The sequence below is a fragment of the Entelurus aequoreus genome, linkage group LG26 (genome assembly GCF_033978785.1).
Source record: "Entelurus aequoreus isolate RoL-2023_Sb linkage group LG26, RoL_Eaeq_v1.1, whole genome shotgun sequence".
Taxonomy (NCBI): domain Eukaryota; kingdom Metazoa; phylum Chordata; class Actinopteri; order Syngnathiformes; family Syngnathidae; genus Entelurus; species Entelurus aequoreus.
The window spans coordinates 35,907,389-35,928,118 of record NC_084756.1 but is presented as its reverse complement, the minus strand read 5'-3'; the positions used below and the strand labels follow the sequence as shown (position 1 = coordinate 35,928,118).

The 20,730-nt window shown below is 41.9% G+C and overlaps 1 protein-coding gene across 4 annotated transcripts in view; it reads left to right on the top strand.

Moving 5' to 3' along the window:
- ip6k1 (inositol hexakisphosphate kinase 1) overlaps positions 1-20,165 on the top strand; it is a 96,319-nt gene extending 76,154 nt beyond the window's left edge. For 3 of the 4 annotated variants that reach the window (XM_062037741.1, XM_062037740.1, XM_062037742.1), the window contains 8 exons: positions 4,451-4,696; positions 4,757-4,902; positions 4,998-5,124; positions 11,353-11,575; positions 13,928-14,112; positions 15,695-15,876; positions 15,962-16,195; positions 18,303-20,165. In XM_062037741.1, coding sequence (XP_061893725.1) covers positions 4,786-4,902; positions 4,998-5,124; positions 11,353-11,575; positions 13,928-14,112; positions 15,695-15,876; positions 15,962-16,195; positions 18,303-18,797 — 1,563 coding nt within the window. In that variant the 5' untranslated portion in view covers positions 4,451-4,696; positions 4,757-4,785 and the 3' untranslated portion in view covers positions 18,798-20,165. The remainder of the gene's footprint in view (positions 1-4,450; positions 4,697-4,756; positions 4,903-4,997; positions 5,125-11,352; positions 11,576-13,927; positions 14,113-15,694; positions 15,877-15,961; positions 16,196-18,302) is intronic. The other variant, XM_062037743.1, reaches the window with a different exon arrangement.
- Positions 20,166-20,730: the final 565 nt, after the last annotated feature.

Below are 20,730 nucleotides of genomic sequence, written 5' to 3'. Positions count from 1 at the left end.
ATGATCAAGTATGACACATAGAATGGATCTGCTATCCCCGTTTAAATAAAAAAATGTCATTTCAGTAGGCCTTTAACAGTTTGACAGAAGCTGGAACAAATGGTAATTTGAGACGGTTTGTTTATACGGAGTCTTCTTCCTGATGGGAGAAGTTTGTATCCTGAGGACAAGGGGATGAGTCTGAAGAGATTTGTGTTGTAACAAATGATCTATAGTACAGGCCAAAAGTTTGGACACACCTTCTCTTTCAATGCCTTTTCTTTATTTTCATGACTATTTACATTGTAGATTGTCACTGAAGGCATCGAAACTATGAATGAACACATGTGGAGTTATGTACTTAACAAAACAAGGTGGAATAACTGAAAACATGTTTTATATTTTCTAGTTTCTTCAAAATAGCCACCCTTTTGCTCTGATTACTGTTTCGCACACTCTTGGCATTCTCTTGATGAGCTTCAAGAGGTAGTCACCTGAAATGGTTTTCGCTTGACGGGTGTCATAGTTTTGATGCCTTCAGTGACAATCTACAATGTAAATAGTCATGAAAATAAAGAAAACGCAATTGAATGAGAAGGCTGTGTCCAAACTTTTGGCCTGTACTGTATGTGCTCATGTTTCATACCAATTATCTTCATTGCGGTTTTGTGCATGTTAGCCAATCTGGTCTTCAGTTGTTCGGTTAGGTTGCAAAAGCGGACTGTGATTCTATATCTGATTAGGCTCACGAGGATAGCTCTGTAGGAAACCAGCACGATCTGATTGCTAACACCTACTGTGGTTAGAGTGTCCGCCCTGAGATAAGTAGGTTTTGAGTCATACCAAAGACTATAAAAATGGGAGCCATTACATCCCTGCTTGGCACTCAGCATCAAGGGTTGGAATTGGGGGTTGAATCACCAAAATGATTACGGGGCGCGGCCACTGCTCCCCTCACCTCCCAGGGGGTGATCAAGGGGATGGGTCAAATGCAGAGAACAAATTTCACCACACCTAGTGTGTGCGTGTGACAATCATTGGTACTTTAACTTAACTTAACATACAGACTCATTTGTTTCCGAAATATAGTCTCGGTTGCAGTTTGTTGCACAAGTTATAAATATGCGATTTCCAACTGAACAGGTTATCAACATGAACCCTTACATATTCATATGTTGTCACCTGATTGATAGTCTGGTCTTTAATGACCTGGCTCGTGTGTAGTCACTTGCCTTGGGTCAAAAATCATCTCTTGTGTTATTTCCACATTTAAAATTAGATTGTTTCTGTCACACCACTCAATTCAACTGTGGTATGTGAACTAGTTCATGTCGTTATGCATAATTTAAAAATACAATTATCAGGATGTACTTTCCTGAAGTCATTAGTGTAAAGTGTAGAAAGGATAGCCTTGTAGAACTTCTGTATTACAGTGTTTGATGCCTGACTGTGTCCTATTTCGTTCACTATTATGTTAGATCCACTATGGACTGGACTCTCACACTATTATGTTAGATCCACTATGGACTGGACTCTCACACTATTATGTTAGATCCACTATGGACTGGACTCTCACACTATTATGTTAGATCCACTATGGACTGGACTCTCACACTATTATGTTAGATCCACTATGGACTGGACTCTCACACTATTATGTTAGATCCACTAGGGACTGGACTCTCACACTATTATGTTAGATCCACTATGGACTGGACTCTCACACTATTATATTAGATCCACTATGGACTGGACTTTCACAATATTATGTTAGATCCACTATGGACTGGACTTTCACAATATTATGTTAGATCTACTATGGACTGGACTCTCGCACTATTATGTTAGATCCACTATGGACTGGACTCTCACACTATTATGTTAGATCCACTATGGACTGGACTCTTACACTATTATGTTAGATCCACTATGGACTGGACGGTCACACTATTATGTTAGATCCACTATGGACTGGACTCTCACACTATTAACTAGATCCACTATGGACTGGACTCTCACACTATTATGTTAGATCCACTATGGACTGGACTCTCACACTATTATGTTAGATCCACTATGGACTGGACTTTCACACTATTATGTTAGATCCACTATGGACTGGACTCTCACACTATTATGTTAGATCCACTATGGACTGGACTCTCACACTATTATGTTAGATCCACTATGGACTGGACTCTCACACTATTATGTTAGATCCACTATGGACTGGACTCTCACAATATTATGCTAGATCCACTCGACGTCCATTGCACCGGGGGGGTGGACCACATCTGCGGTCCCCTCCAAGGTTTCTCATTGTCATCCCATTGGGTTGAGTTTTTCCTTGCCCTGATGTGGGATCTGAGCCGAGGATGTCGTTGTGGCTTGTGCAGCCCTTTGAGACACTCGTGATTTAAGGCTATATAAGTAAACATTGATTGATTGATTATTTAACCTTTATTTGCTGTGTGTGCTTAATTAAAATAGAATACAACCATTTAATCAGTGTAGTATTGACATTCAAGTATTTATTTTTTTTGCACAGTGTTAGATGCTGGACCTAAATCAATAAATAAAATGCAAGCTTTCAAAGTGCAACATGCAGAAAACAGCATTCTCAGTACTGCGTTTATGTGAAATGGACATGCATCCAACATGGACTGCACTTCTCTTTTGAGCAGTGACATGACTAATCTTTCCAAACATTTGACAGTTATCGAGGTCAAGGCTCCAGGGCAAAAGTCGTCGTCTTTAGCACAATGCTTTTGGGACACAGGTGTTATTGTTGTCCTTTTCCACAGAGCTGGAACAGTGTGGGTGTCTAATGACCGCTGGAATATAGGACACCAGCATGATCAGAAAGGCCGACAATCCATCTGACCCAGTAGATTTATTGGTTTGCACAGTACAAAATGCTGGATGCTGTTTGGATTCACCTCTGATGGTATCGGTTTCTGGTAATGACTGCCTTTTACTCTGTCACACTCATAGGAAAAAATCCTTAGGTTAAATCTGTTGTTGCTGTTCATCCAATGGGATAGTTTGTTTTATTGTAGATTCCTATTAGTTGCCGATTTCATTGTGTCCCAGAGTTTTTTAGTATTTGAAGTAGGGCTGCACGATTAATCGACATTGGACGACAGCAAAGACTTACTGTGGAGCAAAGATGGCGTCCACAATGTACATCCGAACATGACAATCGACAATGTCCCCACGAAGAAGGATGAAAACAAAGTAGATGCGGGAAATATCGCTCATTGGAAGACATGAAATTGCTACAGGAAAATACCAAAAGAAGAGAAAAAGCCACCAAAATAGGAGTGCAAGACAAGAACTAAAACACCAAAAAAGTCCAAATAAGTCAGGGTGTGATGTGACAGGTGGTGACAGTACACCTACTTTGAGACAAGAGCTACAGTATATTGATGCATGCTTGGTTATGCTTTAAAGTCATATCCAACAATTGCGACGACTTTTTACTGTCAACTAGGGCTGCAACTAACCATTAATTTGATAATCGAGTAATCTGTCGATTATTATTTCGATTAATAATCGGATAAAAGAGACAAACTACATTTCTATCCTATTCAGTATTTTATTGAAAAAAAACAGCATACTGGCACCATACTTATTTTGATTATTGTTTCTCAGCTGTTTGTAAATGTTGCAGTTTATAAATAAAGGTTTATTAAAAAAAATAAATGATAATAATAATAATTTTAAAATTAAAAAATAAAAACTCTGCGCATGCGCATAGCATATATCCAACGAATCGATGACTAAATTAATCGGCAACTATTTTAATAATCAATTTTAATCGATTTAATCGATTAGTTGTTGCAGCCCTACTGTCAACTGAGTTTGGTTTTTTAATGATTTCTGCTGGTGGTGTGCCTCCGCATTTTTTCAACGCAAAAAATGTGCCTTGGCTCAAAAAAGGTTGAAAAACACTGGTCTGAAGTGTGAAATATGGACCAGTCTGCTCTGTACACCCTTTGAGTGTCCCAATTGAATGGTGCGTCCACACAGTAACAGACTTGTGTACAGGTTTGCATAGTTTGAAGATTGACGGGGAAATCAGATTTATTGTGATACAGTTCTTTTCATTATTCTGCACTCAGTTTCTCATGCAAAGAATTCTCCCTGCATTTTTTTTTTTTTTGCGGTCGATGTCCCTTGGCAACGGATCAGCTTTGATTCCATCTTGTCAGCTGCAGTGTTTGTGCTGAAACGCAGCTTGAATCGCCAAACGTCCTCTCAAATCACTGTTGATGTTTTGAACCCCGGAGCAGCTGGGACTTTAAAACATCAGCTGAAAAAACCTCTGGGGATCGACTCCGTCGAGGCTTTTATTTCGGGACAATGTGTGCGAACGTGTCGTGTCACACAGTGTAGTGCATTCCACCACGTGTCATCTTCATGGCTACTTTCTTGTTCCACACGCATCTGTGTCTGCGTTTGTCTGCAGGAAGTGGTGAGCTACACCTTCACCTGGCTTCCAGAGTCCGCCCCTGAACCTGCGCACCGTCCGCCCCCTGTCCCGAGCGGGTCGCTGTGCTGCCGGCGGTGGAGTGGAGCACTCTGATCCAAGAACTCACAAGGTGGTTTTTCGGTCTGGCGCCGCCTCCCCCTGGGGCCGGCGTGCGCTCCCAGCAGCCCGTGGTGCCCTGTGCCCCGCCCTCGCCCTCACCGCCCGCCAGAGCCCATGTGCCAGGTAAGAGAAGGTTCTTCACTTTGCAGCATGATATTTGAGTGTCAAATCTACGCCTTTCAGGAGGAGGTGCGGTTCGTCCGCCAGGAGCCATGTGCCTCCCTCATACCAACAACATGGACAACAAGCTGCAGGGGGCGGGGCCAGGGGGAGGAGCATCACTTCCATCCCGAGGCGGCGGTGTTCCATTGGAGCCCTTCATGCACCAGGTAAGAAGTACAAGATTATGTGATACATCCGTAATAATTACTGTAGAGTTGAGTTTAATAGGATCTTTTTTTTTTTTCTTACCTGCACCCTGCAGGTGGGGGGTCACACCAGTATGATGCGCTATGATGACCACACGGTGTGCAAGCCTCTCATCTGCAGAGAGCAGCGCTTCTATGAATTTCTACCTCCAGAGATGAAGGAGTTCACCCCGGAGTACAAAGGTACCACAATCTATATCAGGGATGTCAAACCTGTTTTTTTTCAGGGCCACATGGCAATTATTTCTGCCCTCAAAAGTCCACTTGAAAGAGTAAATATATCTACATATTAAGGGTTTAACGGTACACAAAAATTTCGGTTCGGTACGTACCTCGGTTTAGAGGTCACGGTTCGGTTCATTTTCGGTACAGTAAGAAAACAACAAAATATAAATGTTTCGGTTATTTATTTACCAAATTTGTAAACAATGGCATAACATACATATACACACATGGTCCATTGCCAGGGTTAATGTGGTCAACATATGTGACCTGTGCTGGCAAAATGAGTCACAATGAGGAAATTTTAAAAACTGAGTTATTGTTATTTACACATTCTCCATCTAAAGACCTTCAAAATGATATATGGTTTGTTGGAATCGGACAGAAAATGACCGAGTTACATCCGATTGAAGTCGACCAAGTTTGAGGGTCCGTTTTGAGAAAAAACAGCTTAAAGTTTACTGTTCCAGAACAGAATGTTCCAAAACAAAACTCCATAGCAACCATACCTTAAAAGTCCTTGTTGCAACACCAAAATTGGTACAATTAAAGTCAAATCCCATGTCTAAAGGAAAAATATATATTCAACTCTATTGAAAACGGTTATGTACAAAAATGTCAACACTGTTATGTCACAGTTTTTTTGTTCACTGGTCAGTTTGTCAGCTGGTCAGCTGTCCGTAATATTCCTGACCAGCAGCACTAAGAAGATTCGCCGACTGCAGTGAATTTAGCGCACGTGCAACCGCCTGTGTACCCTCTCCACCTTCTAAATCCATTACGGAATGTAAAAACAGTCTAACTTATCCACAAAAATAATAATTAAATGTTCGAAAATCACCTTTTTTCACATAATATTCCACTCGAATTACTGTGTTGTTTTTCATCAGGGCGCTGCCATGATACCACAATGCACCGCGTGGGGTGATTCAACCAATGAGGGTACGCCTCACAGCGACCGGTGTTCCGGTTAGCAACAAGCCGGATTTGTTTACGTCGGGACAGGTTTAAAAACTCGAATTGTATTGGTTCAGAATGGCATCATCGGGAATTCCATGCTCATTTTTAGAAAGTAGGTAAACTTGGCGTCACAATGATAGCAAATATGGCTAGGGGGATTCCCCCTTATTGCCGCGAGTGAGCGTTGAAAACACTGGATTTTCTCAGGGAATTTTAACACAAAGGACTAATTTCTGAAGACATACCTCGTACAAAACCTTCAAATAAAGGTGATTTAAGATGTTTTCTTGCTATTTCGATGATTGGGATCGCTAGATTGTGGCTTTATGGACTCATTTTTGTGAAAATCTCAATTTCAACCAAGATACATTTTTTTCACTTATTTGCCTGTAGCTCAAAATTAGCCTGTGCGCATTCCGACTCATTTTGCCAGCACGGGTCACATATATAAAATAAAAACTAAATAAGATAAGGCTCAGAATGGTTTCTTAACAAAACCTTTCTACATATAAAGTGCTTTTTTTGATTGATTGATTGATTGAGACTTTTATTAGTAGATTGCACAGTACAGTACATATTCCGTACAATTGACCACTAAATGGTAACACCTTAATAAGTTTTTCAACTTGTTTAATCAACATTAAACTACCTCAAGTTGTTGCTCAGATTAAATAAAATGACAAAACTTTTCTTCTACATATAAAAAGTGCAACATTAAACAGTTTCAAGTCAACTCAGCCTCAGATTAACTTTTCTTTCCCTCCCCCAGCCTGGCTAACTTGGCAGTAAGAGGATATATGGGCTCATTGTTCTTCCACCATAGAAGTGGGTCAAAATCTAGTTTTTAATGCAATATGGACTTACATCTGCTGCTATAAAAACATTTGTTATTGCTTTAGCCCTGCCTGACTCGCTGAGGAGAGGCTGCTTGAATGCGGTGGTGACGCTTCAAATGGGTTAGCATGTGTTATGAGAGTAGCGTATGTGTGTGTGTGGCCCTTTAATATGTGACAGCATGTGAGGTGAGTGTGTGGGCGAGCGAGGTGAGGGAGCGGTAGCCTGAGCGCGGGGAGTGGCTAGTGTTTTGTTGGATTGGCTGTGTGCAAGACCTCAATAAGGCCACGATTTGCAACTAATAGCCGGACTCGTCATTTACCCTGAAGTCCGGATCTGTGGAGACCCACTGCTGGGCAGAGTGAAGGGTGTTGCCCCCGAGAATACATCGGCCCTGGACGAGTGTCTCCCCTGCGCTCCTCGAATACGGTCTGGGAGCCGGAAGCAGGAAAGGTGCAACACATGTTTGACGTGTTGTCAGAAGCAGCTGCTGAACAATGTCGGCAAACCTCCGTCCTCCATTGTTGTATCGTGCAGCCAAAGTGTTCCCAAACGGGAGATCTTAACGAGGCAGTAGAGTCTTCCAGCTCTGGTTTTTACATGTTGTCCTAGCCCGGTCGCTGCTAGCATGTGGAAACTCGTTCGGTACACCTCCGAACCGAACCGAAACCCCCGTACCGAAACGGTTCAATACAAATACATGTACCGTTACACCCCTACTACATATATAAATGTATGTAATAGCCTTGTTACAGAATTTGCATAGGTGACTGCTATTATTATATTCTTTATTAACTGATTGAGGAAGAATTTGCTTTGAAATTGCAAGTCAGGATGACAAACAATGCTTAAAATATGTTGTCGCTTGATGAGATAATATTAAAGTGTAGAACAAAGGCAATTGTATGCATAGGGGTGTAACGGTACACAAAAATTTTGGTTCGGTACGTACCTCGGTTTAGAGGTCACGGTTAGGTTCATTTTCCGTACAGTAAGAAAACAACAAAATATAAATTTTTTGATTATTTATTTGCCAAATTTGTAAACAATGGCTTTATCCTTTTATCATTGAGAACACTATAATAATTCTGCCCACGTTAATCAACATTAAACTGCCTCAAGTTGTTGCTCAGATTAAATAAAATGACAAAACTTTTCTTCTACATATAAAAAGTGCAACATTAAACAGTTTCAAGTCAACTCATCATGCTTAATTTATTACAGCATTTGGGAAGCCTGTAGTTGATTTTTATTATGTAAATGTTATATTTTTATCACCATGTGATAGCAGGGACCCTGCCATTCAAAACTAGGCTGCTGCATTACTAATGATTCATGTAACTATAGCTGAAAAAATGGTACAATAGCAATAGGAGAGACTATTCATCCCTGAACACCATGGAGTTCATGTAGGCTTAATGATGCACTTACATTATTATATCAACTATCAGAGACAGAAACTCTTCATTTAACCTAATGTCCTTTTTTGCTGCTTCAACACAGCTCAATCAACACAGAAAAAGGTAAAGTGAAATAACAGACAGACAGGGCTTTTTAAAGGCCCACGGCACATTCTAAAAATACTATTAAAATAAACAAAAACATAACAAAAGTGAAATAAAAAAGCTTAAAGGTTAAATGTCATTTAGAAAAAGTTGCAATGTTGACTAATAAAACAAAGCTGTTTTTTTTCTTTCCAACTGTCATTGCTCAAAACATAATATTCAATCCAAATCAATGTTATTATGAATTATTGACCTATCCAAGGTTCCCATTACTTCACATCAAATATTCCACTAAGAAAAATATTTTTGGTGGAAGATTTTGCAAATTTGGTAAATAAATAATTTAAAAATGTATATATATATATATATATTTTTTTTTTACTGTACCGAAAATGAACCGAACCGTGACCTCTAAACCGAGGTACGTGCCGAACCGAAATTTTTGTGTACCGTTACACCCCTAGGAGGAACACATAAACGTGGTGGGCCACAATGATGTGGTGGGCTACATGAAATAATGTGACAGACAACAAAATGACGTGGCAGGCCACAATCAATCACATTGTTGGCCAGATAAAATAATTTGGCGGGCCAGATAAAATCAAATCGCGGGCCACGTAAAATATTGTGAAAGACAACATAAAATAACGTGGCGGGCCAAAATAAATAACATGGTGGGCCAGATAACTATATAAAATGGCTTGGCGGGCCACCAAAATCTATATGGCGAGCCAGATCTGGCCCCTTGGCCTTGAGTTTGACACCTGTCCTCTCTATGTTCTGTTGACTCAATCCACAACCTTGACAGTAAACACGCTACATGCACGCCATGCGCTCAACACACATTGACCACAGAGGCTGGGCAGTGTCAACAACAGCCATATTGCACTCTCGCGCTAGAAAGATGCTATTTTTATAGCCCGGCCCAAACAGGGTTTAATTGCCGCAAAAGGTCACCCGTGCCCACATAATGTAACAGAATACTATCACCTCGCTCACTGGATTGTTCACACTCCAGAGGTATGTGCATACGGCACACAAGCACAATGGTCTGCTTTTCCTCACCTGATTGATGCTCACGACTGTTCCCATGTTTACTTTAAAATAAGCCAACTTAATGTCGCAGACACAGACAAGATCAACTGACTAACAAACGCCAGAAGCGCTTTATTCTTATGTTTTTTTTTACAGTGCCTTAGTCTTATCCCCTGTCATAGAACTGTATAATGTAGGGGTGTAACGGTACACAAAAAGTTTGGTTCGGTACGTACCTCGGTTTAGAGGTCACGGTTCGGTTCATTTTCGGTACAGTAAGAAAACAACAAAATATAAAATTTTTGGTTATTTATCTACCAAATTTGCAAAATCTTCCACCAAAAATATTTTTCTTAGTGGAATATTTGATGTGAAGTAATGGGAACCTTGCATAGGTCAATAAATCATAATAACATTGATTTTGATTCAATATTATGTTTTGAGCAATGACAGTTTGAAAGAAAAAAAACAGCTTTGTTTTATTAGTCAACATTGCAACTCTTTCTAAATTACATTTAACCTTTAAGCTTTTTTATTTCACTTTTGTTATGTTTTTGTTTATTTTAATAGTATTTTTAGAATGTGTTGTGGGCCTTTAAAACATTAGCTGTGGGCCGCAAATGGCCTCCGGGGCACACTTTTGACACCCCTGCTATAGATAATAAAAAATTAAATGTGATAAATCTATGGATAAAAAGCAGAGCCTGGCGACGCATGCGCGTTTATCATAACTCTCTCTCTCTCTCTCTGTCTCTCTGCCCCTCCCTCACTAATGCTGCTACGCGCACAATTTGTTTTGTTTTTAACCCCTTCTTAACCCTGAACGTACATTGAAAATACACGCAACCCTAACTCAAAATGCCGGACATTTGAGGCATTTAAGAAACTCCGCCCTGACCGCTCCGCAAAAGAGGACATGTCCGGTGAAAAGAGGACGTATGGTCAGTCCATCCTAGCCCGTTAGCGGCATGCTAGCAGCTAAGGGGCTACGATAGACTGACCATACGTCCTCTTTTCACCGGACACCGAGGCACAACACATTTACACAACGTGCGTTATGCTACTTAATATGTCCGTGTGGAAACTCGTTCGGTACACCTCCGAACCGAACCGGAACCCCCGTACCGAAACGGTTCAATACAAATACACGTACCGTACCTACGCTACGGAATGGACCGAGGGTCAAAAAGGAGTCAGGATGTATGTGCATTAAGCACGCCTCAAAAACAATAGCGTGGCTAAAGTAACTCCGTCATCGCGTTTTATTTCTTTCTTTTTTAAACAGCCTAAATTAATTTTGCGCTCTGTTGGATGGGACCCTGTCGACCCCTGACCCGCTTGGTGGCGGCATCCCCACCAGGGCCCGCCTGCGCTACTCTCCGTGGTCCTGCGGGTCCCGGTGCCATGACAACAGTGGTCCATAGGGTGTCTATATTTAGCTCTGGATCTGTTCCCACTAAAGATGTCCTGCTGACATCACAGCAGCAGACAAACAGGCGCTTCAACCAGAAGCGCTCTCACATGGTCACATGTCAATGTGCGTTTGTAAAGTGGACGCTGAGTCGGAGACGATGTCCCGCTCTTTGTTTACGAAGCCAGCACAGGACTTGAGACTCCTCAGGTTTATTTCTTCTCATTGAGCAAAATTACATCAGAGGGTCCCTCAGCAGAGATGAGAAGCTAAAAATAGCAATCTAATGCTGAACCAACACAGGTTGTCCTATCTAATTATGTGTAATTGGAACCCCGATTATATTTTGTTAGTCTCTGTAAATAATTTAAACAGACAGATGCCAAATTAAAATCTTTATTAATCTACAAAATCGATCTTGACGTCCGGCTCTCTCCCCATCAGGCGTGGTGCTGGTATGTTTCGAAGGCGACTCTGACGGCTACATCAACCTGGTGGCTTACCCTTACGGCGACAGCAACATGGAGGTGGGAGCCGGCGATCACGAGGAGCCTCCTGAGCGGGAGCAGCCCAGGAGGAAACACTCGCGCCGCAGCCTCCATCGCTCCACCTCCTCTTCGGAACACAAGGAGGAGCGCAGTGACCGCGACACGGATCCCTCCGATAAGTATGTTGTTTCAAAGTCAGTTGGGTGAAAAATGGTGTCTTACTACCGGATTTTCCGGACTATAGAGTGCACAGAGATATAAGCCGCACCCACTAAATGTTTGAAGAAAAATAAAATGTTTCCATATGTTAACTGCACCGGACTGTAAGCCACAGATATATATTGTATTTTTCGGATTATAAATCGCAGTTTTTTCCATAGGTGCGATTTATACTCTGGAGCAATTTATGTGTGAAATTATTAACACATTACGGTAAAATATCTTGTCTGCCTTTGGAGTTGGCAGAGTTGTTTAGAAGCGACACAGAGGAAGAAGATTTCATGCGATTTAGCAATTAGGAGTGACAGATTGTTTGGTAAACGTATAGCATGTTCTATATGTTATAGTTATTTGAATGACTCTTACCATAATATGTTACGTTAACATACCAGGCACCTTCTCAGTTGGTTATTTATGCCTCATATAACGTACACTTATTCAGCCTGTTGTTCACTATTCTTTAGACATTTTAAATTGCCTTTCAAATGTCTATTCTTGCTGTTGGCTTTTATCAAATAAATCACCCCAAAAAATGCGACTTATACTCCAGTGCGATTTATATATGTTTTTTTCCTTCTTTATTATGCATTTTCTTATACTCCGGAGCGACTTATAATCCAGAAAATACGGTATTCTACATGAGTTATTTACACAGAGATTTTGTAAATATTTGACATACCGTATTTTTCGAAGTATAAGTCACACCGGCCGAAAATGCATAATAAAGAAGGAAAAAAACATATAAGTCGCACTGGAGTATAAATCGCATTTTTTGGGGAAATTTATTTGATAAAACTCAACAACAAGAATAGACATTTGAAAGGCAATTTAAAATGTCTAAAGAATAGTGAACAACAGGCTGAATAAGTGTACGTTATATGAGGCATAAATAACCAACTGAGAAGGTGCCTGGTATGTTAACGTAACATATTATGGTAAGAGTCATTCAAATAACTATAACATATAGAACATGCTATACGTTTACCAAACAATCTGTCACTCCTAATCGCTAAATCCCATTAAATCTTATATATATATCTTATATATTCACGTCTTTTACGTGAATGAGATAAATAATAATATTTGATATTTTACGCTAATGTGTTAGTAACTTCACACATAAGTCGCTCCTGAGTATAAGTCGCACCCCCGGCCAAACTATGAAAAAAAACTGCGACTTGTAGTCCGAAAAATACGGTACTTTAATTGTTTCCAAACGTTGTCTGCAACACGGCAGTAAAATGGCTGATCAATCAAAACAGAAGTCAGAGACAGGCTCCTTCTTTGGCTACTTTTAAGACTCTTCTTAAAACCCATTTTTGTACACTGGCTTTTAACCCAGCATGAGACTTTAAACTGTTTTTAACTTTTTTAACTGTTTTTAACTGCTTTTATCTAACAAATTGTTCTTAAGATCATTTCTATTTGCTTTTTCAATGTGTATTTTACCTCCGTTTTGAATGTTATTTTTTAGTCTGTCCTTTGCCTGTATTTCTTTGTGGTGTACAGCCCTTTGTTCTTCAACTGTGGTTGTTTTTAAAGGGCTTTATAAATAAAGTTGGTATGGTATGGTATGGTAAGTCATCGCCATGGACCCACTAGCTGCAGAAGCTAGCTCTCCAATCAGCTAAATGGACTCAATAACTCCACGGTGACGTTTTGGTGAACTTACCGAGGAATTTGTGAAAGTGAAACAAAACAAAAAGAACGTTAATAATACTAACACGGACACTTGGAAACGTGTTGGCATATTAGCTAATGCCAATGACGCACGCCAGCTTCATTACATTACGACGAATATGCATTAAAATACTCTTTTAAAGACATCACACATGGGACGGTGTAGTAAATATGAATAGTTTTAGTTATATTGTACAACTTACAAACGTTGCTTGGAGTGATGAATGAAGAATCCGTACAAGTAGAAACGCTATGGACGAAGAGAAGACAGAACGGCACTTGTACTCGAAGGCATTAAACAGAAGAAAATACTGTCGACGTTCAACCCGCAGCCCTGCCGTGAGCAAACTCGTCCAAAAGATGGCGCCACAGCACAGACAATAACACACCTTTTCAGTGTCTTTGCTTGTGTTTTTTTTTTAACTGTTTGCATTATGGCCGTCTGAAGAAAAATCTGTAGATTTGACGCACCGTTTTATAAGTCGCAGGGTACAAAGCGTAGGAAAAATGTCAAAATTTATGTCAAAAATTTAGTTTTTACACAAATAAAGGGGCCAAACATCTTGCAATGGGCTGTTGGTTGAGCTACCTGTGAAACCTCATGATGACATCACCTTGTCTCATCCACACAGCAATCTTGTGGAGCTGAAGAGTCCCAGAGTGGAAGCCAAGATCCACATGGACCTTCCCTTCCAGATGTTGGACTGGAACAGCGGTTTGAGCTTGGAGAAGATCAGCCACAATCCTTGGAGTCTCCGTTGCCACAAGCAGCAGCTCAGCCGTATGAGGTCCGATTCCAAGGACCGAAAGCTCTTCAGTATCCTTCTCCTGTTTTTCCAGGTTCCTCACATTTTGCCACCTGTTTCGATGGCATCCGTTTGTCAATCAGAAAAGGGCCGTCACACTTTCAGCCACGAGCACACATTCAGACATTCCCCAGATAAATGATGTTGTTTGTCATGTACCAGAACAATAGCAGGCAGTTCCAGGATGTAAATATGGGTGAGGCTGGTATCTTACGAGATCAGGTCAAAGATCCTATTTTGATCTCCAGTTTCAAAGAGCCCAGACTGCAGCATCTCGGAGAAACACAAACCCAGTTGGGTCATTGTTCTAGTCCACCGAAAACAAACGCACAAACATGGCCGTGCTTCCTGCAGGAAGTGAAGAAAATATGTTCCTCATCTGCACAAAAATTTTGGTTCGGTACGTACCTCGGTTTAGAGGTCACGGTTCGGTTCATTTTCGGTACAGTAAGAAAACAAAATATACATTTTTTGGTTATTAATTTACCAAATTTGTAAACAATGGCTTTATCCTTTTAACATTGGGAACACTCTAATAATTCTGCCCACGTTAATCAACATTAAACTGCCTCAAGTTGTTGCTCAGATGAAATAAAATGACAAAACTTTTCTTCTACATATAAAAAGTGCAACATTAAACAGTTTCAAGTCAACTCATCATGCTTAATTTATTACAGCATTTGGGAAGCTTGTAGTTGATTTTTAATATATAAATGTTATATTTTTATCAACATGTGATAGCAGGGACCCTGCCATTCAAAACTAGGCTGCTGCATTACTAATGATTAATGTAACTATAGCTGAAAAAATAGTACAATAGCAATAGGAGAGACTATTCATCCCTGAACACCATGGAGTTCATGTAGGCTTAATGATGCACTTACATTATTATATCAACTATCAGAGACAGAAACTCTTCATTTAACATAATGTCCTTTTTTGCTGCTTCAACACAGCTCAATCAACACAGAAAAAGGTAAAGTGAAATGACAGACAGACAGGGCTTTGCTGTCCGTAACACACACACACCGCAAAATGAGCTAACGTTACGCTAAAAGCGAATTAGCCTTCACCTCAAGCCAGGACTGCGAGCGAGCTGAGCTGCCTTTTATATTTCTAGAAGGTCAACGGGCTCATAGTGATGTTACTAGTAGTTGACTGGGAGGTGTTTATTATCATTTGGGGAGAGTCCGCTGCCTGATGCTTACCTGCTAAACGCTAAGCACTGACTACATGCGCTCTGAATATGCACTGCTGATTGGCTGTTACCGCTCTGAGTGTAACCAATCAGATGGTTGTGTGGGTGGGACAATGCTGGGTGCTGTGTAGAGGACTGACAGAGACAGAGGCAGAACGAAGCGGAGCAGCTTGTTAAGACTTTAGCTTAGGCGGCTACTTAATATGTCCGTGTGGAAACCCGTTCGGTACACCTGCGAACCGAACCGAAACCCCCGTACCGAAACGGTTCAATACAAATACACGTACCGTTACACCCCTACACTCTTCTGGTTTTGGGGACTCAACCCAGAAGATTACGTTTAAAATGCTGTCAGCGAGAACGCACAGTGGTTACCTCCTTAATGTGAGCGTCTGACCCAGAGTTCCTGTTGTTGGAGAATGTGGTCCACCACTTCTCCTACCCCTGCATCCTGGACTTGAAGATGGGCACCAGGCAGCACGGGGACGACGCCTCGGAGGAGAAGGCAGCCAGGCAGATGAAGAAGTGCGAGCAGAGCACCTCGGCGACACTGGGGGTGCGACTGTGTGGCATGCAGGTGAAGAACACGGGGCCCCTCTCTACCAGACCTTGGCGAATATGCTGCTGAGACAACTGTGCAATATGTGACATTGTCTCTGCAGGTGTACCAGCTCAACACCGGCCACTACCTCTGCAGGAACAAGTACTACGGGCGCGGTCTGTCCATCGAAGGGTTCCGCCAGGCCCTCTACCAGTACATGCACGACGGACGGGGCCTGAGGCGGGACCTCTTCGAGCCGATCCTGAATAAGCTTCACAGCCTGAAGGTGGTGCTGGAGCGGCAGGCGTCCTATCGCTTCTACTCGTCCTCGCTGCTCATCATCTATGAGGGAAAGGTGGGTCCACACCAAAGTAATGATTATATTTGCATCTTCTCCCTGTGTTGTGCTCGTTCTAATAATATGTTCTACATGTGAAGGCCAAAGTACTAAATGGACTGCACTCTCTGTTGTGCTCATTTAGGAGACACAGTCCTCTGCACACCAGCTTTGTACATCAGCTTTGCGTGCGCTATCTAGCAAACCTTTAGTACAGTGAAATTCAATTTATAGTGCGTGGACTCCATCTAGTGGTACGCGGCACACAGGTGTGCCGTGGGAGATTATCTCATTTCACCTATTCAGGTTAAAAATATGTTTTGCAAACCAGTAATTATAGTCTGCAAATGATGTGTTGTTGTTGAGTGTCGGTGCTGTCTAGAGCTCGGCAGAGTAACCGTGTAATACTCTTCCATATCAGTAGGTGGCAGCCGGTAGCTAATTGCTTTGTAGATGTCGGAAAACAGCGGGAGGTAGTGTGCAGGTAAAAAGGTGTCTAATGCTTAAACCTAGGGATGTCCGATAATGGCTTTTTGCCGATATCCGATATTCCGATATTGTCCAACTCTTTAATTACCGATACCAACCGATACCGATATCAACCGATATATGCAGTCGTGGAATTAACACATTATTATGCCTAATTTGGACAACCAGGTATGGTGAAGATAAGGTACTTTTTAAAAAAATTAGTAAAATAAGATAAATAAATTAAAAACATTTTCTTGAATAAAAAAGAAAGTAAAACAATATAAAAACAGTTACATAGAAACTAGTAATGAATGAAAATTAGTAAAATTAACTGTTAAAGGTTAGTACTATTAGTGGAGCAGCAGCACGCACAATCATGTGTGCTTACAGACTGTATCCCTTGCAGACTGTATTGATATATATTGATATATAATGTAGGAACCAGAATATTAATAACAGAAAGAAACAACCCTTTTGTGTGAATGAGTGTGTAAATGGGGGAGGGAGGTTTTTTGGGTTGGTGCACTAATTGTAAGTGTATCTTGTGTTTTTTATGTTGATTTAATTTAAAAAAAATAAAATAAAATTAAAAAAAACGATACCGATAATAAAAAAAAACGATACCGATAATTTCCGATATTACATTTTAACGCATATATCGGCCGATAATATCGGCAGGCCGATATTATCGGACATCTCTACTTAAACCAAAAAGAAACAAAAGGTGAGTGCCCCTAAGAAAAGGCATTGAAGCTTAGGGAAGGCTATGCAGAACGAAACTAAAACTGAACTGGCTACAAAGTAAACAAAAACAGAATGCTGGACGACAGCAAAGACTTACTGTGGAACAAAGACGGCGTCCACAATGTACATCCGAACATGACATGACAATCAACAATGTCCCCACAAAGCAGGATGAACACAACTGAAATATTCTTGATTGCTAAAACAAAGTAGATGCGGGAAATATCGCTCAAAGGAAGTCATGAAACTGCTACAGGAAAATACAAAAAAAAGAGGAAAAAGCCACCGAAATAGGAGTGCAAGACAAGAAGTAAAACACTACACACAGGAAAACAGCAAAAAAGTCCAAATAAGTCAGGGTGTGATGTGACAGGTGGTGACAGTACACCTACTTTGAGACAAGAACTATAGTGATGCATGCTTGGTTAGGCTTTAAAGTCAATCAATCAATCAATCAATGTTTATTTATAAAGCCCTAAATCACAAGTGTCTCAAAGGGCCGCACAAGTCATATCCAACAATTGCGACAACGACTTGTTAATGTCAACTGAGTTTTGTTCTTTAATGATGTCTGCTGGTGGTGTGCCTCCGCATTTTTTCACCCCAAAAAATGTGCCTTGGCTCAAAAAAGGTTGAAAAAACACTGCTCTAAAGAATCCTTTCATCAAAGCACATGTACAGTGTTTTATTTTCCTACATTCAAGCACAGTGTTACTGTTCAAACTGTGTGTGGTGTTACCGCAGCCAAAAATATAAACTGCACTTCTGCCTTGTTTGTAATGAATACTTGGGCCTGCTACGCTACTGTATTTTAATGTTGGTGATTATTGTGGTGCTTGGATAGCCAAGTGTTTTCTGAGGTGGTATTTGTTCTGTTCTGGTGCTGATATTATTCCGTGTTTACTCGCAGGACCCTGAGCCTCCTGCAGGTTTCAGTCGTGGGCAGGTCGTTGTTCGCCAAAAGACTACCGGGGGTCCGGAGGAGCCTCACTTTGGTCCCGCGCCTCCAGCCACCGACGCTCCCTGTGCCACAGACATAAGCCATGACAAGGAACCCGGCCAGCCGTCCAATCAGGGACCCGCACTAATGGCCCCGCCCTCACCTCGTCCTCCCCCGCCGGCCCCGCCCACAAAGCCGGCCTGCCACTCCGCCCCGTCGCCGCGCCCCCATCAGGACTCCCCCTGCCCCGCTCCCAGTCTGACCCCCGTGCCGCCTCCCCCCTCCGCCCCCTCGCCCCGGCAGCACCCCCCGGTGGACGTTCGCATGATCGACTTCGCCCACTCCACGTTCAAAGGTTTCCGCGACGACACGGCGGTGCACGACGGACCCGACCAAGGTTACGTGCTCGGGCTCGAGAGCCTCATCCAAATCCTGGAGAACCTGCGGGCCGACAACCCGCAGTGACCGCAAACAATCGGAGCGGACGCCTCGACGGCGCTGATTATGGAAGTGGGTCTCACAGCATCGCCATGGCAACATGGGCATTCTGCACTCCAGTAGTAACTATAGCAACATCCAGGAGGCGGGACCGTGGAGCTGAACTACTTCTGACGTGGACTTGAGGCTCAACACACACACACAATGCATTCCCTGGCCCCGAACCCACACTGTGACCATCATAGCGGTCAGTGCTGTCAATCAAAGCCCCCCGCCACCCCCCTTCCTCACCAAACCTGCACTGTTGTTACCTACGGACATCTTTTAAAGCAATAGATGGCGGCCGAAGGTGGGGACTCTCTTCTCTCCCTCGCCAGGGAGGAGGACAGTGAGAAGTAGTCGTTCCATTTCAAGAAGCGTCTCTACAGTTAGTCGTTGAAAACCACCCTCTGTGCCGCCGCGTCATTCACACACAGACGGTTGCGAGGTGTATTCCCAGCAAAGGCCACGTTTCTCTCTTCAGACACCACCCTGGAGCATGCTGGAGTCACCGGAAGTGCTGCATTTGGTGCACAAATTAATATAATATATAGTGTGTCCCTTCCCTGCACCTCTTTCAAAGGGATTTGACGTTACCAAACTCTTAGTTGTTTTTTTGTCGAGGTGAGCTTATCAGAAAAAAAACGGTGACGATGTCCCTCACTGTAGTTTTAAACATACTCGTACAATATTGTAAAAGTGAGCGCTCAACTGTCAATTTTAAATGGCGCACTTCCTCCTCCTGTGACGTCACCGCGCGTGCTGCCACGTGATTGGTGCGGGCCAATCAGACGGGTGCATTGTGCTCCCTCCCTCCAACGGCGGCTGTGGAGGCGCTCTGCTGCCCCCTGCTGGTCAGCCACATACAAAAAAAAAAAAAGGGGCACACATGAATAGTTTTATTTTTGGTTTATTGAGGTGATAATTTATTTTTTTATTGTACCTTTACCTGTACGTAAGTGGGTAAATGTCTTATATTTTACATGCCTCTCCCAAAGTGTAAAAAAAAAAAAAAAAAGATGTGCTCATAGAGTGATCTATATGACATTTCAGGGGAATAATATTTAGCAGTATTATTTGAGCACATGTGTACTGTTCTCCACGCCACACTCCAGCCCCGTCCAGCAGGGCGAGTGTGAGTTTGTGTGTCACATGACCTTTGCAAGCGTTTTGCATGCACAGTTGAAACTATTTCTAGTGAGTTCTCCACCACACGCGCCGACATTCTAGTTCCTCCTCCTCCTCCTCCTCACGTGTATGTGGTCATCACTGTTGTCTCCATTTATTTTCTACAGCTGACACCATCCCCACTGTTTGGTAGAACAGTGACAGTGAGATTAAACCTTTCCAGAAGTTTTTGGCCTCCTGTTGTCGTTATTGATTTTGAGGCATCGACACGAGTAAGTTGCACTTTTTTTTGCATGCGGATGTTGTCTTGACCAGACCTGGGCAAATGAAAGCCTGTTAAGCTTTTCAATCTGGCCCGCCGGACATTCCCAAATCATTTTTTGTAGATGTTTAAGATGTAAAGTGTAGCTGCCATTATGATGTGCAGTCATGTTTTCTAATGACCGGTAGTGTTGAACTATGCAAAGTATTTCAATGGTTGGAATCTGCGCTTTTGGATGATGTACCAGTTACTATGGTCATCTAATTAGTTACGACGGTAATCTAATTAGTTACTATGGTCATCTAATAAATTACTATGGTAATCTACGTCACAGCAACACTACACTACAACAACACTAGCTACTTCTCTTTGTTTATAATGTCTATCTTCTATTTCCTGCTGGACCTACTCTCTATTTTATGCTGCTGCTGTTATATATACTGTAATATTGTACATGGTCATTGGTATATATTGTATATATGTTATAGACATAATATAATATATCTGTATATAAATTATTCTGTACACATA